Raw genomic sequence first — 25,223 nt, forward strand, 5'->3', positions numbered from 1 at the left:
ACTAAAAATGCCCAGTAAATATGTCCTAGATTGCTATATTTGCTGTTTCCTTTGCTCCTCTTCTCTGTAAAGCCAGGCAACATCAGAGATGTTCCTTCATCATGAAGGAAAATTCAAAAGAATCATTTCCATAAACAATTTACTTCAAATAACTTGAGCAAAGGCTCTGATCTTTCAGACATTTTCCTTTGTCCTCCTACTGCTTTCCTCTAACTTGTAAGCCTTAAAGGCATTCTGGTCCAGCAGAGAAGCTTGGTTCATTTTCCTTCCCCACTTAACCCCCAACCACACTTCCCTATCTTCTGCTGGGATGGGGAGATGGGCCCTTAATTTTTGAAGACCTGAAATCTCCAACTAATGAATCCTTAGCATGCAGCAGACAACCAGAAGCAGATTATTAAGACAACTGCATTCAACTAAGCAGAGGAAAAAGCCCCATAGCTTTAGTTTAAGCAAACCAATATGAAACTCTGACAACCTCTGGGTTTGGCTGCTGTTTTTGGCATTTGTGAGCACAACTTTGTTACCCTAATTTAAGAGAGAAAGTTTTGTACTGGTCTGAATTCTATACCAAGAAACTATCAAAAAAAAAAAAGGCAAGCTTTGTTCAGAAAAGTACTGTTTTTATTGACTCAAACTGTATTTACACAACACATTCATATGTTCAATATTTTACAGAACTCTGTAAAAAACTGACTAGTAAAACTGCAGGAGCCAAACTGAGTTTAATTTAAGACACTGAACCATGAGTACATTTTAAGGTATTTAAGCAACTGTCCAGTTTCAGTGTCAACTTACATGGCAGTTGTCTGTAGACAAACTCTTTCTAAAATCAAAATGAGGTGAGGGGGAAAGAGTCAGATAGTTTTGCAAAGCTAGTACTTTGTAAGACCAGACTTTCACATTCAACAATGCATTTTGTATGATTCTGTTATATTTTTTTGAAACAGGTCACATACAGGTATAGTTTAGATAAATAATCAAAAAACCCTTTGATTTTTGTAAGCTTACAGACATTAAAAAAAAAAAAAGAGAGACCAGTGCCACAAAGTTTGTGCATGAATCCAAACTGTTTCAAAGTTTGAGAGGCTCAGTTCTGGCATTCCATTGCAGCTCAAATCCAATGTATGCTTCTTCAGCTGGCAAATGAAGGATGATCACCTTTTACCAGTGAACTGATGATCTTGCATACATACATCGAAGCAGAACATCTTTATCACAAGAGATCACTCTTCCACTCATTCATAATACAGTTTGATTGAATAAATATTTCTTTGTTTTGAAGTACAAACTAGATGAGTTTGCTTCTCTTCCAGAGTGCAAGTCAACTTCAGCACACATCTCACAGTTAAAATGGCATCCCTCCTCTGATCTGCCTAGCAACCTGTTCATCTGTTGTCTCCTCTTTTTCTTTCTCACGCTCTTTATTCCAGTCTTTAAGGCCTTCTGGTAGTGAAGTATCCTCATCCAAGCTTCCTGTACCTTCAACAAATTCTTCGTAAGTAGACTTTTCTGCAAATGGTCTTGGGCCAAGCAAGTCTAGCATGTCGCTTTTATCAAGCACTTCCTTCTCCAGTAGTCGCAGGGCAACCTGGGAGAACAACAACTTATGTCAGACATAGAATCACAAAATATGCTGAGTTGGAAGGGGCCCATAAGGATTATCCAGTCCAACCCTAAGCATTGCACAGGACCATCCCCAAGAGTCACACCATGTGCCTGAGAGTACCATCCAAACACTTCTTGAACTCTGTCAGGCTTGGTGCTGTGACCAGTTCCCTGGGGAGCCTGTTCAGTGCCCAACCACCCTCTGGGTGAAGAACCGCTTTTGAATATCCAGCCTAAACCTCCCCGACACAACTTCAGGCCATTCCCTCGGGTCCTGTCACTGGTCACCACAGAGAAGAGATCAGCCTGCCCTTCCTCTTCCCCTCAGAAAGTTGTAGACTGCAATGAGGTCTCTCCTCTGTCTCCTCTTCTCCAAGCTGAACAGACCAAGTGACCTCAAATACCTAAGATGACTGTCCTCTTTGGAAGAATTTAAGGCAGTTTGGGACCAAATTTGGCACTGATTAATCTTCATAGAAAAAACAAGTTGTTCAGAGTTCACCAAATATGAGACTTTTTTTTTCCCCATGAGCATTTAGGTGGCAAAAATACAATTTTTTTTAGATCTTACTTTGACAAATCTGAAAAGTGCCCTCCCTATGGGCCACAGTTGCTGCTATTGTTGCTTCAGAACAATTGTTGTTGCTGCCAAAAGGCTCCTGATGCAAGACATTAAGCTATAGATGAAAACAAGCCTTCCCTTCTGATCAACCAGGACAGTTCAATCAGGCTGCTGTTATGTACAAGCTAAACAGCACCATAAAATACCAATGTGCACAATACTCTGCCAGGGAAGTTTGCAATCTTCTTGGATCAGCAAGTGCGTTGTTCACCACAAACCGTGTTCAGTGATATTTTTTGGGATGGTGACCTACTACACCACCATTCACAGAACCCATACAAACTTGTCTTCTCAATAAGTCTACCAGCTGCCTGGAAAATTATCCTTTTGCTGTATCAGGCTTTCTGGCATGGAGGAAGAGAATACGCACAAGAATAATGTCAGCTGCAGTGAGGCAGATAATAAGCAGCCAAAGGACACGAAAGAAAAAAGACAGTAAGGTAATTTTTATTAACGTTCAAAAGGAATTTAAAGAAAGGAAGTTATAAGAATTTCCCTTCTTACAGAGCTTCCTTTAGCCTAATGAATTGGAAGTCTGGTATTTTGTCTTTGGGTTTTTAAGTTTCATATTTGTCCAGCTTATCTACTAAACCTTTCTTTAGTAGACAAACTCTTTCCTCCAACTTTCCAAAGGAATATTGACCACATAAATCATATTCATGAGAAGCTCAGAGATGTTCCAACACAAAAGGAGTTTTCTATTTACCTACGTCTTGTGACAAACTCTCACGATTACATCAATTGGTTTTTGAGCAAACTTCCTCATATACTTTCATAGTCACTATTTTAAATCTGATTCGGTTCAATTCAGGGTTTGGCTTACTAGCTGGAACTCAGTGGCTAAAAATACTGTAATGCTCACCTTCTCCACTTCTGCTTTCTTCTCAGTAAGAAGATTTAATGTTCTTTCATAAGCAATGTTAATTAGTGACCGCACCTCTTCATCTATCAATCTGGCAGTTGCCTCGCTGTAAGGTTTCTCTAATACCATGTCTCCTTGACGAGGGAGGTCAAAGGAAATCTGCCCTACTTTTTCATTCATACCAAACTGAACAATCTGAAGAAAAAAAGAAAAACAAACAAACAAACAAACAAAAACAAACAAAGGAGAGACAGTAAGATTTAGGGTATGCTGATGTAAAATATGGTGAATAAAACTGAAAGGATGAAGTCATTCTGCTATGACCCAATCTTTTCCTCTAAAACCAACCCTTCCCTGAAAACTCAAGTCTACCTAAGTTAATGTACTTTACTTGACTTTCACTTATTTCTTTTTATTGATTAAATTGAAAGACACAAATATCACCATTTCAAGGTGGTTACTAGTGACATACATAGTGCTTTGCTGTTTAAATAGTAAGATATTACACAAGAAACACTTCAGCCTTCATTAATCAGTAAAACTCTTTTTCTTTTACCAGAAATATAAGCGTTATTCCAATTGAAAATACTTCTGAAGTTTAGCATATTCCACTCACTCATAAAGATCAGTTGACCTAAGTACTAAAGTAGAGGGTCTTTAAGCTTTTGTCTTATCATGCACAAAACTCATATGCTATATTTCATCCCAAGACACTCCTCTACAAAGGGGAAAACGACTCTTATCTTGCTTGACTCATTACTGAATATTGACTTGTTCAGTTGCCAAATAGGGATGTTTTAAATTGCATTTTGCTCCAGCAAAGGCAGAAGCAAGTTCAAACTGCTATTTATTTATTCACTCCATGGCTACTATCAATTTGATGGTTACTAAAGCAGCACTTCTCAGTCTAGCAAGATCAATATAGATATGACAAAGAACATTCAGAATTCAAAGAGATTTCAGCATTAAAACCAAGCATCTTAACCTGCTTCCTTAAGAGAAGTTCGATACGTTTTTTTGTTAACATGAGCAAAAGTCTACACTTAAACTTTGTTTTTAATTTAAAACTGAATAAGAGTCACTGAAGATCCCATAAAATTAACAGGACATCACCGCACGTTTACTTCCAGAACTGGGGTAACAAGCAGCACAACAGAGACCAGGAAGTAGGTGAGATTTGGAGGCTGGGGATAAGTGTGCAGGGCAAGAGAAGCATACTCCAAAATGTCAATTGCTCACCTTGTGAGTGTCGTATAAGATAACATCTTTTGTGCTGATGCAGGAAATGTAATAATGCACCCGTGTGTAGTGCACAGCTACACTTAGGTGAGTCACTGCATTGATAAGATTTCAAATTACTCATCTCCATTAGTTAGTATGATACAAACACAAACTGATGTCTTAATTTCCACACCCTTAACTGACAGCAAACAGTGCTTTAATACAAGGTTTTCTGGATTTTAAGTGTGAATCCAAATTGGGTCTTCAAACTAGGCAACTGTAAATGTAGGATGAGATGATAAAATCTGAGCACTAAATTCCATTTTAAAAGCATAACATTTCCACCTGTATTTGAATCCAGTTGAATCCATCTGCAACCTATATGTACCTGTGGGCAGATGTAGGACAGTAATCAAAGCCTAATGCACGGACTGCTGTGGTAAGACTGAAATAAAATCAGCATTGAGTCATCAGCATAATGTTTATTCATCTAATATTTTCTGAAACTAGGCTTTTGAGGGACATACCTGATCAAATTACGTCATATCAAAATATTACTGGTAGGTAGTAGATAAAGAAAACAATACAGCCAAAAAAAAGTCTCACTTAAGCCCATACCTGAGCATATGCACTCTGGGTCACCTTCTTCAAGTCATCTTGGGCACCAGTTGTTATTCTTCCAAAGAAGATTTGCTCAGATACACGTCCTCCCAGAGTCATGCACATTCTGTCAAGTAGCTGCTCTTTGGTATAAAGATACTGTTCTTTGGGTAAATACTGAGCGTAACCCAGTCCTTTACCACGTGGGATAATAGATACCTACAATCAAAATTAACAGACTGCTAGAACTAAACAATGTTAGAAAACATAAAGCATTCTTCAGTTTGGCTTAATTTTTTATACCACAGCCTACACCATACTCACCCTTAAGGTTTAATTCAGACATTATTTCCATTTACAGTTTTGCCCCCATTGTGTTTTATCCTTAAAAGCCCTGGCTAGCTCTAAACTGGGATAACAACTACTAGAATATCTGGAAAAGAAAAGTAAGACCACTGTCATATCTCTTCTAAAAACTGTATAGGATTTTAAAAATACTCTAATTACAATACACAATTCTTTGAGAATTACATATTGGGCATTACATATTCTGTATCAGACAGAATACAACAGCATTTCTCCATCTCTAGCATTCTGAACAGTTGAAGGAGTTTCCACATGGAATAATGCTTTTCCTTCCGGCAGTAAATTGTACAAGATTAATTTTAAGCTTGAGATGAAATTAAAAACCCAGCTACGCAAAACTATGAACGTTAAAGCAAGTTTGGGAGATTGGGGTGATTTTTCCTTTATATTCAATCTGTCAAGCTGTGCATCCAAAAAAAAGGCAAAATAAAACTAAAATTCAGCCTTCAAATGATGATTTTTATACTTATATTCCTGAAGATAATTTTTATAGTTATATTTCAGGTTATATATGTAACCTGGTAAGACTAACTTAAACTGCTGATCTATAGTGGAAGCCTTAGAGAAAAAGCAGCTATAAGGCAGGCAGATCCTCCTCATGGGAGGATCAGGTCTCTCACTTTCCAAGGACATTTATACTACATACTGTATAACAGCAAGTCAGAAAACAGTGAAGAAAGTTACAAGAAATGAACCAAAAAAAGTACCCTAAAACTGACACACAATAATTTTTGCAAGATTATATATTTTAATACCATCTCGACATTAGGGGAAAAAAAAAAACTACAAAAGAAAAAGATGTTGTCCATGCTACTGTTAAATTACCGGTTCAAATTACTTTCCTTACCTTTAAGAGTGGGTCAGCATGTTCCAAAAACCACCCTGCAACTGCATGCCCTGCCTCGTGATATGCTACTGTCTTTTTCTCCTCTGGTTGGAGCACTTGAGTTTTCTTTTCCAAACCTTCATAAAATAAATTTGATTAATAGTTTCAGACACACCTTTCTCCTCTGAAATCCTTTACCTCATTTAAAAAGATGGTGAGCAATGCTTAGAGGCCATGTATATGACCTACTGAAAAAATTTAAAAAACCCACGCCAAACTCGCAAGGTTTAGAAATTTACATCTTCCAGGTTTCAGTGTAACCTTGTCCTTGATTAGACTTTCTAGTATGAAAGTAAGTTCTTAAAAGTATTCAACATCTAAATAAAACATTTGCACTTTAAAAATCAAGTCATTTTCTAGATTATTTCAGACTAGCAGCAGTTAAAAGCATCCCTAAATTCAAACAGCTTTTCCTCTGGCCATTTTGAAGAAATTAGAAAAGTGTCCTGATGAAATTTCTCTTTGTACCCCTTCCTCTACTACAGAAGTCAATAATATAGACAGGATACTTCTTTTCTAAATCTCGCTGTTTTTAGGAGGGGGGAAAAAAAAGCAACCTAGAAGACCAGCAGAAAGACTCAAAGCATGGCTTTCTGTGTATATATATATATATGTACGTATGTATGTATGTATGTATGTATGTATATAAAAATAGGAAGTTTCTTGTCCTGTTATAATTTTTGAGAAACAATTGATGCGATTCACCTACCTCCAATAACTCTTTCAATTGCTTGCTCAAAATGCTTCTGGTTTATAGCATCTGAGAGATGCCTTGCAGCAATTAAAGCAGCTTCATTACAAACATTAGCAATATCAGCACCTAAAAGCAGAGAAGGCATGAATTACTGATAATTTTCAACAATTTTCTCTGAGTTTAGCATAAAGATAACCTTACCTATAACTAGTTTGCCATAAATTCTCACAGAGCTTGAAAAATAAACATAATGTGCTCTGAAATAGCTTAATTATTCAAGATATATTTAAATACACATACTATGGTTGTGGGGTTTAGGATTTTTCTCATAGGTAGACAGCCAGAAAATAGAGCTCATTACCAGTGGAGTACTTGTTTGATATATTCTACCTTCATTTTCTGTCTGCAAAAGACTATACTTAAACTAGCATATATTTAGCTGCATAAATTTCCTACATGTGAATTCAGTATAGCTCAGCTATTGGCTTATGTCTAGAGGATATCCCTTCACATTACTGGTCTCAAGCCAACCACTTGTTAACACTATTTACAGTAACATTATTGAGATAACTTAGTTTCAACATTATCACTGCCAGAAACACTGACAATCAGATCTCAGAAAGCCAGTTTTATAGAGACCAGGAAAACAGTGAAAAATTCAACTACCAGATAACCCAAATTTTAAATTAATTACATTACAAGCCAGTTATAAGAGTTCTCACATCCATTCCTAATTCAACACAAGGTTACAGTACGTTTACAGGGAGCAGTTTTTACATCCAGAAACAGAAATTCCCTTACAGAATATGCACACAAATTCCACAAAAACAAGTCTTCTCTAAACTTTTCAAGAATGCAACAAACAAAACAAAGGACAAATAAAGGAAGAACACACGAGTGGCAGCAGTGAGAAACCTCTCGATTGTTTTTACTGAAGACAGAGGAAATTGCCACTTGGTAAATCACCCTGATGGAAGCAGACAAAACTTAAGACCCTCAGAAATCTCCTACTTGCTCAAACCAGCAAAAAGAATTTCACACTGTACCAGTAAACACAATGAAATAGAATGCCATCCAGAAGATCAGGTGAAAGAAAACCAGAAGTAGTAGGGAAATAAAATATCTACAGACTAACTGGTAAATTGAGAATAACAGCAGCATTAGGAGTTACTTACCAGAAAATCCAGGTGTAAGTGATGCGAGCTTTCTTGCTAGGTTATCTTTATTTAAGATACTGTCTAACTTCAGAGGTCTAAGGTGAACTTTGAAAATGGATGCTCTTCCTTTTATATCTGGGGGTCCTTTAAGATAAAAGACACATGATTTTACTTTTCACGTATATATATATATTCAAATTGAATGTGTGCAAGGAAGTTACTTATATAAAAAGCTGGAGTGACTTCAGTGGTATTCCACAAACACAGAAGGACACAGCCATGCAGCTAAAACTTACCAATGTAAATCTGCCTGTCAAAGCGTCCTGGTCTCATTAGAGCAGGGTCTAAAATATCTGGCCTGTTAGTACCTGCCAAAATTACTACGTTTGTGGTTGTATTAAATCCTGTTGAAGAAATGTAATAAAGAGAAAAATCTGTATAAATATAACTTCCATGAGTAAAAAAAATAAAACAGTAATTAAAAAGACCGTTTACTTTACAGGGTCATGTAAGAAGTTTGAACAAATGATCTTAGAGCTGAAAATATATCTATTTATTACAGCATTGTCCAGCTTTTCATAACAAGCAAGAAAATGGCCTTGGGCTCTGCTTGGTGAAGTACTATATCAAATCCTGCTTTATCTTCAAAATACAATAATAGATTAACTGCTCAGGAAATTGCAGAACCAGCATGGCTAGCTGTATTTTTTTTACAGACAGACTGATCTCATGAGAAGAATTTTTTGGTCTACTCAACTATGACAAAGAGTTAGGAGATGTAGAATGAGAGTTCTTTTTTCTTCCTGAATGAATTTTAGTAAAACACCAGGCTGCAGCAAAATGAGTCACCACTCTTCATTTTAGGAAGCAAGGAAACAGACACAATTTGGATTTAGGCTAGAATCCAAATCTTGGTTAACAGGTCTGAACAAGCATATTAGTTCTTTCCCATATACTTGTTATTATAATGTAATATTATACATTAAATACTTACCATCCATTTCTACTAAAAGCTGATTGAGTGTGTTCTCTTGTTCACTTTGTCCCCCAAAGTTGCCCCTTCCTCTCTTTCTTCCTACTGCATCTATTTCATCAATGAAGAGAATGCACGGGGCATTTTTACGAGCCAGAGCAAATAAGTCTCTAACCTTAATAGAAGAACAGAGTATGCATCAGATTGGTTTGTAACTGTTTAGAGCTGGGGGGTTGGTAGGAGGAGAAGAGGCACATCAGTAACAGGATCCCTATAATCCAGTACCATTCCCAAGACTCCAGCCAGCAACCAAGGCAGTGACAAGTTACACTGTAGCTGCTGCTCAGCAAGAATCACTAATATGAAGGCCCACTGGCTGCCAAATCCTTTCTCAATCCATAAACTGAGAACATCAAACAACTTAGAAGTCTTAAGAAATTACTTTTCCTGCATAACTGAAATACATCTTCAGTGATAAAAGCCTCCAAACTTCAGAGATTTAAAGCAAGATTTCTCTTTTAAGTTCTTCTTTAACACACTATTACAGACAGGACAGGAATGCTACCACACAGTCATTGCCTATACCGAGGAAATAAAGTCTTTTTTTCTGTAGTTGGAATAGGGTGATGCAGCTCCTACATGTAGCTCTAACTGAAGGCTTACTTACAAGCCACTATCACTGTACTTTACCAACGTGCTTTTACAAATACAGACTTTTAGCCCTCCTGCCTCTCCCTTATATGGGCTAAAAAAACCCCAACCTTAATTAACCTCCAAATGTTTATTTGGAAGTTAAATTTATTTCTAGAAATCTGGAAAAAATGAGCGAGACATGAGTAAATAGCTGAAATTTTTTTTTAGACTTTCAGATTCTAAGTAAGATATTACCTATAAAATTCTACTATGGTAGTTTCAGCATAATGTGACTTTTAGATGCAACATGCAATGCTGCTTTGCTTGCAAATATATCAGAAGGACTTCATTAAAACCAGTTCAGTGAGTCAACAGGTCTACAACTGAGGAATCGAACTGGAGCAAACAGGAACCGAAAAATTATGGAAAAATTTGGACCTGATTGAGAATTATATGCACCTCAGAGCTTTACTACTTTATACATTAGTGAGGCAATTAGAGAAGGCTTCTCTGATGAGAAACAACATACAGCATATTTAAAGACATGCAAATTTTAGACAGTACACTCTACTACACCAAGTCAATCAGATTTTTTGAAAAAAGTACAACAAAAGAACATGATAAACCAGGAAAGTGTTACATGCTCAAAGTGAGCTATCTTTTCATTGGAAAGAGATGGAAATCCAGAAACATACAACTGTTTTTCAGAAGGAAAAGAACTAGAAGTTTCCATAATGCATATACACTAAAAAAGCACCAAAGGAACCAGGGCTGTGTAAGCAGTTTTAATTCTAGCACATCCTAATTTAAAAATGATCAATTAATAGGAACTGAAACTAAAATACTCTCCTGTGTTGTTTTCTACAGGTATCAGAAATCATCAACTGTGTTGAAACCTCAATTCATAGCCAAAGTTGTGCCAAATGATTTCCATGAGGAGTAAAGCTGATAATCATTTGCACAGACCAGTACAAAAGTTTAAGTCACTTTGTTTTGGGACATGTCAGGTACGTATTGACAACTAATGTCAATGTAGTCTGAGTATCACTATTATTTTAGGATATCTAATACTTTCCCAAATTTTTATTACAGTAAAATATCATCAGTAACTTGTTCATACTACTTAACATGTTTTTAATGAGCTATTTTAAGAGAGTTAAGGCAAAAGTGCACAAAAAGTATTAGACAGATATATTTTGTTATTTAAATCACCGGATCTCCAGAAATCCATCATTAATTCCATGACCCTTGGACTCCTATTTCAACCAGAAGTTTATTTGTGTGTTCTAGACAAGTCTTTATAGCTAAGATTTTGAAACTACAAAGAGAATAAAGTCCTTCAAAGAAACAGGAATGATTTAGAGCAGGAGGAGGCATTCCCATAGCAGTAGTTAAATGAGCTACGTATTTCTGACCCAGCTAGTAAATTTACTTCAGAGCAGAGCTTGCAGAGTTCTGTTCTGTATTCTTAAGCTTCTGAGAAGCGGTAAATCCTTAATGGCCTGCAACCAGACACTGAACTGCATTAGTTCCTTTTATAAAAGGTATTTCTATGATTGTTGTGTTTAGACAAGAATCTGGCATCACTTGTAAGCAATCTGCATAGAAGAAAGAACTTCAGCTGTAATCAAATAGTTTGTCTCCCAAACTTGACAACATCCTTTCAACAACCAATACTGAAAGAAAAGAGCAAGGCCAAAGACTTACTCGAGCTGGACCCACACCAACAAACATCTCCAAGAACTCTGAGCCATTGACTGTGATAAATGGTACATTAGCCTCTCCAGCTGTAGCTTTAGCTAGAAGTGTTTTCCCAGTACCTGGAGGACCTGTCAGAATTGCCCCCTGCAAGAGAAATGGGTATATTTTCCTCATGAAGAAATCAATCTTAAGCCTATGAAATATCTTACTTTAAGATCTACATATTACAATGTCAAGTCCACTGGCTTTTTTTCCACCACAGTCAAAATTATGCAAGGAAACAAACTGAAGATTAATACCTCATTTAAACAAGCAAAAGAAAAGAAACAGATGCAATATTGCCAGCTTAGATTTACCGAAACAGTGTTTTCTTTGATTGACATACTAAACAAGAAAAAAAAAAGGTATGTCATCAGGTGGACTCCCATGCCAGCATAGCCAAAAGGCAATTTTATAACACTATATGCAAGAGTGATGCTACACATGTATGTGATATATCATTTCTGATTCATGTGAACAGATAAAGTATTCCACAAGACAAGTCTTCTGGCTGCCAGTGACACTGCTGGCACCTAATGTCTATTTATTTTTTTTCCAATTGTGACAAGAAAGAAGCTGGAAAGCATTGCATCCTAGTACAATTTAGAATACCAAGGACTATCAAAAGAATGAAGTCTTTATCTGCTAAGTCAATAATCCCTTACCTTTGGAATTTTTGCTCCCAGATCCTCATATTGTTTAGGATTTTTCAGAAAGTTAACAAACTCCATTATCTCTAATTTGGCCTCCTCACAGCCAGCTACATCTTTGAATTTAACGTCTATTTCATCCTTAAGAACTTTGGCTGTGGTTTCACCAACACTGAAAAGTCCACCCATTCCACGTCCTCCCCGACCTAAGCCTGCAGGACCTCTTCTTAATGTGTACAGCAAAGAACCAATAATCAGGATTGTAGGCAGCAAACTCAGGAGAAATGACCTGTGGAGGAAAAAAAACAAAGAAAAACACATATATCACAAAAATCCATTACTGCATATAACACATAAAAGATGTTAGTTCCACCATAAACAAACACATTCAGGACTAATACTCGATTAACTTCTAATACTTTTATTCTGCACTGTTCACATTGGGAAATAACCAAAATAAAATTGAGAACAAATTGTTATAGTGACTGTTGCTTGTTTTTAAACCGAGCACATCAAGTGACATTGATGAGTTTTACAGAGAAAAATTGCATTACCTAATAAACAGAAGTATCTCATTTTTGCAAAGGTAAATTCACAGGACTAGTTATGCAATTGGTTATATTCTCAAAATAAGTTGTATTAGGTTGCATATAATCAGTGTATGCTACAACTTGAAGCAGAAATTTCTCTCTAAAATACATACTTGCTCTTCTTCCTTTAGGTCTTTCTCAATTTTTTTACATTTTATGTCTCCATTTTCCTTTTCAAGGCTACAGAGTTTTTTGGGGTTTCTGGTTTGTTGGGGTTTTTTTGTTCTGTTTTTTATTATTCATTGCCCATTATCTTTCACAGTCTATCCTCCAGCTTTCTAGCACAGCTCTGTACAACCCAAAAATCCTAACACAGTCCTCATTATCATAGTATCTGAGCACTGTACAGATTTTGTCTGTGGAAAGGAACAGCTTCAACAAACAGCTCACAAGAGGTTCTATCAACACTCAGCAAAATCAAAATGGGGAAAAGATGCACAATCATAAGTGAGCATAGAATTTCTAAGCTTTACTGATAACCCACATTTCTGAGATTAAGAGGAAAAAAAATCTACATGAGTGCCATCTCTGGAACTCTACTGCTGTGCTTGGCTGACCCACTGTAGTACATGTCACCAGGAGGAAGGGCTTAAGTGAAGAAAGGAGTAACAGTAAACAAACATTTATGTAATAAGAAGATATATTTAGAGTAAGAGGATATGGATTTCTTCATAGACAAAGTCCTGAACAGCTTCTCTTACAGTTAACACTCAAAAATAAACCCAAGCTGATTGTTACTCTGATAATACCACCACCTAGAGAAGCCTAGGGCACATGTATTACAAACCTACTCTACTGTAAACACAACCATCTTTTTATCAGAGACTCTTTTAAAGCAGCTTCTTACCCATCGCTTTCTGTGGAGTAGACTACAGGCAATCTGTTCTCCACTTCTATTCCAAGATCTTGCTGCACAGTTTCAAGATTCCGTTCGAAAGTGTCCACACTACCGATATTAAACCAGACGTACTGTGAGAAAAAAAGCAGAGATCACCACAAAGTGCCCTACCTTATTCCAGCTTCATTACAAGCCAACTTCTAACATGTATGCAAGAAATTATCAGACCAGATTCAGACCAAGTTTAAGCTGCCTGGTCAAACATGTAATTGATGTAAGAGGCCCATAATAAATCTAAAGCCTACCAACCTGAATACACTGTGTATCATTACTTCTACAAATCACAACACCTGATAGTTTTGGGGCACTTTAAACAAACAGAAATCCAGGCATTTTCTCCAGAACAAACAGAAGGGAGCTATACAGTCAGAATAATACAGAGCACTGAACCTGGAAACACAGCAGTCATACAACTTATTGTTTCACCTGAAGGTCTCAGCCCTTCTGATTAAGAAAAGCAATTCTCTACTTTCAGAGTCTATACTAGCTTTAAAGTAAGCTGTCTTCACAAAAAAAATCATGAAATTTATCACCCACCAGAAAAAAAAAAATCCAGACATTACTTTCAAAGTGTTGTTCAGTTTTTCAAGAAATCTCCCCTTCTGCCCTATGACCTGCCTGATTTGCCCCTACTTACCTTAATATTGAAAAATTAAAAACAGATTAGTTCTGAGTATTAAGTGATTGAGAAACTAAGGCAACTGGTGGTATGTGGGCTAAAGAGTAGGCATACTAATAAGCCACACTGAAACCCACTGATTAAGTAACTACTGCAGATTTCACTTTATCCTGGAGGGACTTGCAGACCTTATTTCAGGAAGTCAGCTAAGAAACCTCCACCACCTAGACAACCTGATAAACTTCTCTGATGATTCTTCTAAATTTTCCACATTGTCTATCAGATATTTATTTATCTACTTTTAATAGGTCCCTGTCACTGGGTATTATTCTTTGGAGAATTTTTGCCTGCATTATTTTAACCCTCACTAGGAAAAGTGATACTAGAAAAGCAACTCCCTGAAATAAGTACTTTGGAGACAAAATTAAACATTTCTCTTTGTTTTCTCAAATAACTGGCTAAAAACAGTCTGGAGTAGAAAAGATCCAAAAGTATGTACAGCTAAGTCTGGGATTTTCTTGAGCAGATGGAAAACAGCAGCTAAAACTACAGAACCTTCAGCAGAGTTTCTCACTCTTCCTGTTTACATGTCTGTATTAAGAGCATGGTGTTGGAAAGGAACTAGTTGCCATAGTTTTAAGGTATCTATGGCAAAACAACTGGTACAGTAAAGTGAAAAACACACAATGTAGGATAATGTAACAATAAGGCAGAAAACATATTTTAGATTGAGATACTATTAATGCTCCAGACCAAGCTTTTCATATCAAACTTTACCTAAAAAGACTGCTTTGCTGTTTCTAGTGTCTTATGTATATGTACTAAAAGCATTTACCCATTCATGAGGAGACTTTCCAGGAACAAAGATGACTCTGACAAAGCGCTTGTTCACCACTTCAAGTCTGTCCACCTGTAGGAGGAAAGAACAAAAACTTGTGTGAAGAGCTCACAGTCACTGCACTTCCATCACAGCTAAGAGCTACAGATACCACAAGCGAATTTTTCTGTTTTCCAGTAAGGAGAATAAAATTAATCTTGTACATCAGGATGGTTCCACAATCTACTGTTTGCCATTAGGAATCATGTATGTAATCAGGAAGAAAGGAATACGGGCACATTAGAATTTAGATTGAAAGACTGACCTCACAGCCTTTTTTCAAGAAAAAACCCAATGCATGCCTCAGCAAAAATCACAGTTACAGTGAAATAGTTAAACAATACTTAACTATTTCAGTAGTCACACACTAAAAGCAATAAATTATATGACTCCAAGCTCTTACAGTAGCTTCCAAAACAGACCAAACCGAACAGAATGAAGGAAAGCTTAACTGTGCTCTTACAATTGTTTACCCCAATATAAAAAAAGACTTCCTGTGCTACCATACTAAACACAATTAGCATCAGTTAGATAAAGAAGTATTTAGGTGAGGTAACACCATATAAACTAAACCCAAAAACTAAACCATGGCTTTGCAGGTATATACTATAAAGTTCTTTTTCAGAAGTCTCCTCAAATGGTCAGTTTCTTGAATTTGACAGGGTCTCTTCAGAAGACAACTGAAGACTTTTCCACTTTTTCTTTCCATAAAATAACTGGCTTCAGCATCTTTAAAGCATTTAAAGTTAGCAATGGTTCTAGAATTTGGGCCTGAATTGCACACAGATTAGTAAGGTTGTTCCCTGAACTTACTACATGTGGCTGTTTCTGGTAGAACTAAAGCAAAACATGAACTAAGAAGTCACTGTAGATAGAACTAACCTGACTTCATGCAACACTACCTGAACATCTTTGTTTTGAAAAGCTTGTAACCCCAGTAGTGTGGGCTTCTCCCCATCACTATGGCAACCAAGAGCATTTGATAGCTACGTATTTAGTTTATCTAAACATCCAGACTACATCTTACAAAGACATGAGAAACTTGGTTTTGTGAAACAGCCTACTTTTACAATGCTTTTCTGTGACAGGGCTTCAGGCTTTGTTCACTCCAACAGCTGAACTAATCTTTTTACCGAGCTAAGTGTCCTACTGCTTCACAACAAATACAATCAGTAAGGTTTTTTTCACAAGACGTACACATAATCATCAATTAAGAACAGGACTGACTGTAAGACACAGTCTAGGCAGAAGGGGAGAAGCACACAGAGCAGTTCTGCACAGATCAGTAAGATCAAGAAAGGTAAGAAACACCCTGTTTAGCAGTTTACCAAAGTAATGGAGGGGTAGGAAGCATGCTGTTAACAGAAAATCCCAGCTCTGAAACCTAGAGGAAGGAGGAAGCAAGCCAATGCTTTCCTAACCTGTAGGTGAAGCTACAAGCTGGGAGGGAACAAAGCAAAGGACTAGTGGCTCCTGAAGTGGAAAAAGCCTGTGTAAAACACGATCTCCTGAGCTTCAGGGCATCACCAATCTATTACTCCAAGTGTGGAAAGCTGTGAAGTTCTACAGAAAGATAGGACACCGATGATAAAACTGATTGCTCCAGTAGTGGCTCCAGGTAAGAAGAAATAGGAGAGGAGAAAACAAAGAGAGGAGGCTATTTTACAACATAGTTAGACTAATTTACTGTCCTTGAAGGGATGCCAATTTATTGTCCTTGAAGGGATTCTTCCATTCCCCACCCTCACCTTCCTGTTCACAATGCTGCTTCTCAGATTCCCTGAGGAACTAATTTCAGACATGAAACAAGCAGAAAACCTTTTCCTTCAGAGGGACAGGCTCATGGAATTGCTTAAGGTTAGCAGTAAGCTTCTTCTAAAGGCAGCTGGCATGCCTGCTTAAGCCATCAGGTCAGCTTACCTGTACTACAAAACCATACCATGAGAGAGTGCAGCTACACTGCACCTTCAAACCAGCATCCACATGAGCTACCCAACAAGGAAATTTTGTCCTGAGCTGCTATTCCCTCTCCTCCCTTGAAATTACATCAACCTCCACACATCCATCCAGAACATCTGATCAGGGAACTGATTAAAATAAAAGCTAATCCCTTTCTCCGTCAAAAGTTACTCTTGAGCCAGTTCTCACTCCACAGACAGATGAACACAAGCGTAAGTGGGGAGGCAGAAATGAGCATTTTCAGCACACTGATTTTTTGTATTGATTCCCCTCACTACTCACCACTCCTTTTGAAAGGTAGTTGTTGACAAAGTCTTTCCATGTGATTTCTCTCCCAGGGACCCTGAAGAAGAAGTAGTATACAACCATTGTCCAAAAAAAAGAACTTCCCACTACATACATCCGAAACTCCCTGACATCCCATGGAATGTCACCCTAAGAAATGGAGAGAGGAAAAAAAAGTTTTAGAGTCTGTAATACAGTAAGTAGGTAACAAACAAGTTCTAGTATCTCTTTCTGGCTTCTATTCCCTGCCCTCTAGGTTGCCACAGAGAACGTCAAACAAAGGTTTACTTTGTTGTATGAACACGTTTCAGTAACTTCAGATACAACTGAGGAATTACAGCACTAGTAGAAAATCTTTAAGTGTTTTACAAATAGTAATTGAACAGTTTTATCTGTGAAGTACTGGTTTTAGAAAAAAATTTGCCATCCATCACATGACCTTTAAGCCTCCATTCTAAAACAATTATTCTTGCTCTCCAGGACTACATGAAATACTGAAAAAAAAAAAAAGGAAAAAAAACTAACAGCAAAAATCCAAGAAGGAGGAAAAATATTATGTGCCCCAAGTAAAATCAGAAAAATATTTTTATATCCCTGTAGTGTCAGATTCTATCATCTTTGTGCTACAGTTAATGGCAATAAATTTCAAAAAGAAACTCATAAGTACTCACTCCATTAAGCTCTAAACAAGTAAGAGCAAACTACAGTTAACTAGCATTGTGTGGTCAGACAGTTTTACAAATTGACATCGTAAAACAAAACACAAAGCCTTTAAAGGCCAGGGGCTCCTCTATAAGAACACTGACTACTAGTGACGACACTCATATAGCTTAAAATTTCATTAACGTTCCTGAAACAGAGGCAGATTCCTCTAGAATCATACACAAAACAGTTATTTATCAAAGGCACTGAGTAGGGAGCCACCTAGAGCCAGGTACCATGAAATGCTAGGCACAGGAGGCTTAAGGAAGATTTAGGCAATCAAAATACGGCCTTAAAAAGCAGAAAACATGCAAGGCTATTTCATGGAGATAAGACAGTAACATAAAGATATTTTGAAGTCAAAACCTTCTGTAATCTGGTCCACCAGTTAGTGTCTTCTTTCTTGCCACCTTTTTTTCCACCACTGCCACCTCCTCCACTACTACTCCCACTAGGCTGTCGGGCACTAGCCTGCTTTGCTTCTAACAAAAAAAAAAGAAACATAAAAAAAATATCTTTTCATCTTATATCAATCTCACACTATTTTTTGTTAGCTTTAGTATTAAGAAGTTGTTCTGAAAAATGTACTAGTCTGCAATGCTACAATTATTCCGTGATGTGAGAAACAGCATTTTCCATAGAAAAGCAAATAGATAGTCCATCAAGTGGCAGACAGACATCTATCTCACACAGTTATAACCAGAAGAGAGGTCTATTAATTGACAGCACTTGGGCATTCAGAACTGAAGAGCTGTTCTGGATCCTCACCCTGAGTGACAATTCTGGCTATTCCATACAACAAAACAGGTATTTTAGCTGGCTTAGGAAAAGCTGAGAGCTACACACAGAGAGAACTTCTGAACGCATGGCTAATGTCAACTAATAGGAAACAGTAAAACAAGAATTTAAGGGCAGCATTCCAACTGAAGCATGAGAGAAAATGAATACTATTCCAGAAGATATTTATTTTGCTTTCGTATCATGTATAATAAAAACACATCAATTTGCACTTTTAAACTAACCTGGTACAGAAACATCTTCCCTGAAAAATAAAGAAAAAACTCAAAACCCAAACCCACAGTTGTTACGCCAAAATCTAATTCAATGAATACATGCTCCACAAAGAACTGAAGTCAAGCAGCTTTTTGTACCTTTTGTTTCTGCAGGTGCACCTTTAGTTCCATTAGCTTTCTTCCCATCAGGAAAATATTTTTCAAATCCTATTAAGAAAGAGTTAAGGAGCTCATAATTGGTTTTTATTTCACAATTCTGTCATCGTACTTCAGTAGTCACAACCTGAATGTATACAACAGCAAAGAAGCTAGCAACATATAGACTGCAAAAATAGCTTTGTTCCTGTCTTTTTGTTGAAAAGCTCTACCAGGTGCCCAGAAATAAACTTACTACTGTTGACAAGAAAATATCACATGTATTTAATAACCTAAAGTAAAGCTACCTTTTAAACCAGAGACAGACAAGCTTAGTTCAACAGAAAATTGCACTGCATAGCATGAAGTTAAGCAAACCCCTTATTCTTTAAGAGCTCCTAAAAATCCCATAAATCAATGTTCTATCTTAAGATTAATGGCTGGTTAGTAGAACTTACTTCCCCACAGACAATAAACCTGAATAGCACACAAGTGCAGTCCTCAGCAAGGAATGCAGTCTGCTTCATTTCACTGATCAAAGCTATAATCACCTTTGGGAGGTTGAGAGAAGAGCCTTCTGCAAGCAGCGATTACACTTGCCAAGACAGTACCTCTGTCAGCAGTAACTCCAGGGGTAACTTTTTCACAGAGCTGAAAGATGAAAAAGAAACATAAAGCAACAAAGAAGGTGCCACAAAAACCTTCAAGCTTTCTAGTAGTCCTTAAAAGCAGCTAGCCAGAGAGTACTTTACAACTGGAACTTTACAACAGCCTTCACTGTAACTGCTGTGGGCCAGAGTGTAAGACAACGGAAAAAGAAGAGTTAATTAAACGAGTAATTTCTACACTAAATAAATTTTTACTCTCATTGTTAAGAATAGAATTTCATCTTGCATACAAACAAAACCTTCTTTATTAAAAGAGAAAAATCAAGCAGGAAACACTACAAGCTATGAACATTAAATACATGTTGATTCCGTGGGAAATATTTCATAATACCAGCTAAATGACACTGAAGTGCAACACTAACTGTGACTGTACAAGCATGAGCCACACAGTACTGAATCACGTTTTGTTAAAGAATTGCATCTTTTTTCAAATAGTTAAGAACTTCTAACTTCTGATTATGAAAGATCTGCTTGAATCAAAAACAAAGGGATGTGGCAGACAAGAAACCAACACAGAGGAGGAATCTCAGTTCAAAAAGAAGACTTAAAGCCCTGAGTAGGTAAACATCCAGTTATAAAAACACAACAAACCCAAGCCTTGTTCTAAGGCTAATTGTTTACTGTTATTCATCATTTAAGTATGACTAGGGAAATTTAAAGAAACTTACTAGTTCTTAAGAAACTTTTGGTATTGTAACTGAATACTTAAAAACAGAGTAAACTGCAATTTTATTAAAGAGAAATCATACTTGATTTCTTCAAGAAGGACATATTTTAAATAAAATACCAACTTGTCCCCTTCATAAGGCTTCCCTAACACTTCTAAGAAACAAAATATTATGCATTCCAAGATTTCCCCACAGACTTTCTTTCTGCCTCCATTCCCTTCCACCCCATAAAGGCACTCAGTCTCTTTCTGTTCTTTTTGACCAGAGGCTATTTACCTTAAGAGCCAAAGAAATACTAAAATGCAAGAAAAAACTGCCACCAACTGAAAAACAGGTCCTGAAAACGTGACTCAAAGTGTCCTTGCAAGACAGCAAACATCCACCTAGGACTAACACCTCTGGGACTACATCTGTGAAGCAAAGCTCAATGTTATAGTCAAGGTACAATGATTGTAAACAAAACCTATTTTTGCATATTAAAGAAACTTGCAGAAAGCTAGATTGCCCGCTAAAAGTACCCCGGGAATACAGATGTACCATTAACTGAATGCTAACTCTCCTCAAGTCTTCTGCCTGGGACCTTCCCCCTCCGCTCCTGATTAAATGATGAAATACATGAGACTTATTTCAAGCAGCCATGTAGTTCCACCTGCTGGAACCAAGAGGAATACCAAAACGTTCTTATTGCTTGCTTTTGCTGTAGACTGAGCTAAGAATTCTTGGGCTGCTTGATCAAGCCATTAATTTTGTGCCACTGCATGTCTCTGAATAAAATCTGATAATGAAAACCCAAGAGGAAATTTTACTGATCATGAAAAGCAGGTGCAGTGCAGATAGTCTGGAGAGCAGCTCACGTAGAGAACAGCTACTAGGTTCAATACACTATGACCTCCAGCACAGGTAATTGCATCTGTGCTTCCTAGAAGAGGCTTTAGGACAATGGTATGCGTCCATGTATGCAATAAAATAAAAACAGCTTGCCACAGACCATCTGTAGTTCAAATACACAGGCAGTGAATGTTGCAGCAACCGATGAAACTCCAAGAAACATCTAGTTATACTGGCATTTCTTCTATGTCAGTCTCCTACAACACCCAAAAATTAGGGAGTTCATTCTTTTGCAAACTCAGAGTACTTTTTATTTGTAAAGAGAAACCTTTACTCCAACTAAAATAAAGAAACTGCTCATGTTTAGAAGAAAAGTTTAAGTAAGCCAAACCCAACTGCCTGGCTTGGTTAAACCAGCATGGGTTTACTACAGCATTAAGTTATAGTTTCAGTGAAGGAGACAGAAGGGTAAGCAAATGGAGCTTTGAGGAAGACCTGAATAACAGGACTGGCTTGTCTCTATAGATCCTAAATTCCATGAATAAATGTGCAGTCTCCTGTCAAGTTAATATGCAGAGAGCTGAGTGCTTTAAAGTTGTTTTGTGAGAAAACTGATTTCATGGCATATTCAGTAAGTCACCTGACTGCCTCCAGATGAGATGTCTAAGAAGGGACCTCATTAATGTCTGTTGTAAGTATCTGAGGGGAGGGTGCCAAAAGGATGCAGCCAGGCTCTTCTTGATGGTGCCCAGCAATAAGACGAGAGGCAACGGGCAGGAACTGATGCACAGGAAGTTCCACTCGAACATGAGTAAGAACTTCTTCACTGTGCGAGTGACTGAACACTTGGAACAGAGCCCAGAGAGGTTCTGGAGTCTCCCTCACTGGAGATACTCAAGAACTCTATAAAACATCAGCACAAAAACTGATCATATTGATCCTGACACAGGGCCTGTCCCTGGGTTGTCTGGCAGCGGGAATGCCACAGCAGGCTTAGCTGATATAAGAACACCCACTGCCTAAACATCAAAGGGAAAGCACACACAGCACATTTTGACTGGATGCCGTTTCAGACTGTCTACTGGGAAACTCTGCGCAGCTTCTCTCAGTCAGAGATAAAAACTATCACAGCGTATAAAGCAAAAAAACCTATCTGTTTTTTTTCTTTCAGGCAAACCTTGTGATACCTTACTAAAGATCAAGACTTTTTTTTTAATGTAAATTCTAAATAAGCAAAGTACACAAAAGTCAGTTTTACACTTAAAATAAACCATAAAATGTTACTACGTCAGAGTGTAACATAAACGCGATATCATAAGCAGAACTACAAGTCTACAAACCTTTGTAAGCATATTCCATTTTTTAAAAACTGAGGCTATCCAAGGCAAGATCAGAAAATCTACTTGCTTAGCTATGCAAGCAAAAGACAAAGAATCCATTAATTCTAGAAAGTTACAACCTTACAGTTCTATCCATAAACAAATTCCAAATCAAAGTAAAATTAAGCTAAAAGTCTTAATTATCTAATAGCCACCAAAATATTACATAAAAGCATATTGGGAGGGAAGGGGGACGGATACAACAAAAAGCTGGTAAAGAAATTCAGCTTAATGCAAGTTACTTTTTACAAGGGCAGACAGTGATAGGAAAAGGGGGAATGTTTTTAAACTAGAAGAGTAGAGATTTAGATTAGATGCTAGGAAGAAATTCTTTACTCAGAGGGTGGTGAAGCACTGGAACAGGCTGCCCAGAGAAGCTGTGGATGCCCCATCCCTGTAACTGTTCAAGGCCAGGTTGGATGGGGCTCTGAGCAATCTGGTCTAGTAAGTGGCATTCCTGCCCAAGGCAGGGGGATTGGGACTAGATGATCTTTAAGGTCCTCTCCAATTCAGGGCTTTCTTATGATTCCAAGCTGCTAACTTTTTTTAAAAGAAAGATCAATTAAAAAAAGTAACGGCTTTTATGAAAACAAAGTTCCTTGTTCTGCTGCCTACACACACAGCCAGATGCTAGAATTAATACAAAGTCCCCTTCCTAAATTCAATTCCAAATAAAAACTCTTTAAATTTTATTGAAAGAAATAAGAATTAGCTTCCTGAAAGACTAGCAGCACTGCTGACAGTGTTTTATTTATTGCTGTAATGATGTTCGCTCTGACTAAACAAAAACACAGATTCAACATTAAAACTGAACCACATATTCGTACTGGGGACTACGTTATTAACATCCTTCTGTGTAGTCATCTCACAATTACCACTATCCTGGTGATAACCTCCACACCTACAAAGGCCTGATTGTTTGCCACTCTATGGGAAAACAAAGCAACCCTCCCAATATGCCATTGGAAGATGCTGGAATTAAGCATCTCCCTTTTCCCAAGCAGCAGCACAGGCCTGTCATTCCTCCAATATGTTAGGGCTGTAACGAGGGTAATGCACATCTTGTACTAGCGAACATAAAGGCCATTTTAGTAAGAATGAACACTGAGCCATCACGATTTACCAGTTAATTTACCAGTTAATCCCAGAACAGTAGGTTCAGGTCCACAGCACTGTGCAATCAAGCAGCCACTAGCCTCCTCTTTTCCAACAGTGCCAACCCAAACAAACCGCTCAGAGTCATTAACCTTCAGCATTTCAGTCTCTCACACAGCCACAAACCCACCTAACACAAATCATCACCCTGAGAAAGCAATGGAGGAACTTTTGAGTTAGGTGGGACACAGCCCTTGGGAAGTGAGAACCATCCCCTGAGAAGAGAGGCTGAGAAAACTGGGCTGTTCAGCCTGGAGAAGGTTGTGTGGAGATCTCATAGCAACTTTCCAGTATCTGAAGGGGGCCTACAGGGAGGCTGGAGAGGGACTCTTCATCAGGAACTGTAGTGACAGGACAAGGAGTAATGGGTACAAATTGAAAAAGGGGATATTTAGGTTAGATACTAGGAACAAATTCTATACTGTGAGGGTGGTGAGATACTGGAACAGGTTGCCCAGAGAAGATGTGGATGCCCCAACCCTGGCAATGTTCAAGAGGATGCTGGATGGGGCTCTGAGCAACCTGGTCTAGTGGGAGGCGTCCCTGCCCACTGTAGCGGGAAGTTGGAATGCGATGATCTTTAAGGTCCCTTCCAACTCCTAACACTTTATGATCCTATGAATACCGGAAGGATGCAGCAGCAGCAGCAGCTCTGGGGTGCCGCTGCATATTCCTTCAGCAAGAGGACCCAGGAGCCCGCGGTGCCCGCAGGTTGTCCCGCACGGACCCGGTGCCGCTACCGGCTCGGGGTGCACCACGCTCACGCCCACCCACCTCCCGGCCCTGGCTCCCCGCCGCCCGAAGGGCCGGTAGCGAGCAGGCCGGGGGCCGCCTCCACCGAACAGGATGAGGACGAGCCAAGGAGGGCCACAGGGCGCAGTCAGGAGCCCCCAGTCCCGGGCAGCGGGCCGCCTCTCCCCGCGCCAGGGCCGCCCGCTGCCGCAGCCACGACAACCGCGGCCCTCCCCCGCCCCCCGCGCTCGCTGCTCACCTGCACCAGGCAGGGCCGCGCCCTGCCCAGCAGGCCCCTCCCGCAGAGCAGCTGGTGCAGTGGGCCTGCGGGCAACCCCCGGCGGCGGCCGCCCCCCGCCAGCAGCAGGTACCGGTGCGCCATGGCCGCCCCTTGTCACCGCCGGGCCGAGGGCCCTGACGTCATCGCGCCGCCCGGGTACTTCCGCCGCGTCCGAAGGGCAACCCCGAGCCCCGCCCCCGGGAAGAGCCCACGCCCCTGGGGCGGGGCGAAGGAGACGTCATTGTCGCCACGCCCACCGCCGTCACCAGCCTGAGCCCCGCCCCCTCGGGGGCTGGGCCGGCCCTTGTCTCGGAGTCGGTCACAGAGTCACGGAATTAACTGGGGTGGAAAAGAGCTCCGAGACATCGAGTCCGATCTGTGACCGGAACACCACCATGTCAACTAGACTATGGCACTAAGTCC

General features: G+C 38.8%; 1 protein-coding gene across 1 annotated transcript; it reads right to left on the reverse strand.

Annotated features, from left to right (window-relative positions):
- Positions 1–602: 602 nt before the first annotated feature.
- On the reverse strand, positions 603–24,917 carry AFG3L2 (AFG3 like matrix AAA peptidase subunit 2). The gene is made up of 17 exons (XM_027676928.1): positions 24,780–24,917; positions 19,642–19,741; positions 19,094–19,162; positions 18,309–18,424; positions 17,238–17,390; positions 14,955–15,029; positions 13,450–13,571; positions 12,028–12,301; positions 11,330–11,467; positions 9,011–9,164; positions 8,313–8,420; positions 8,035–8,160; positions 6,875–6,985; positions 6,127–6,242; positions 4,932–5,132; positions 3,093–3,287; positions 603–1,591 (listed from the first exon to the last, which is right to left on the reverse strand). The coding sequence occupies exons 1-17, from the start codon at positions 24,900–24,902 to the stop codon at positions 1,349–1,351; spliced, it is 2,424 nt and encodes an 807-aa protein (XP_027532729.1). The 5' UTR covers positions 24,903–24,917; the 3' UTR covers positions 603–1,348.
- Positions 24,918–25,223: the final 306 nt, after the last annotated feature.

The sequence above is a fragment of the Neopelma chrysocephalum genome, unplaced genomic scaffold (genome assembly GCF_003984885.1).
Source record: "Neopelma chrysocephalum unplaced genomic scaffold, ASM398488v2 Primary Assembly neopelma1_22, whole genome shotgun sequence".
NCBI classification, from domain to species: Eukaryota; Metazoa; Chordata; class Aves; order Passeriformes; family Pipridae; genus Neopelma; species Neopelma chrysocephalum.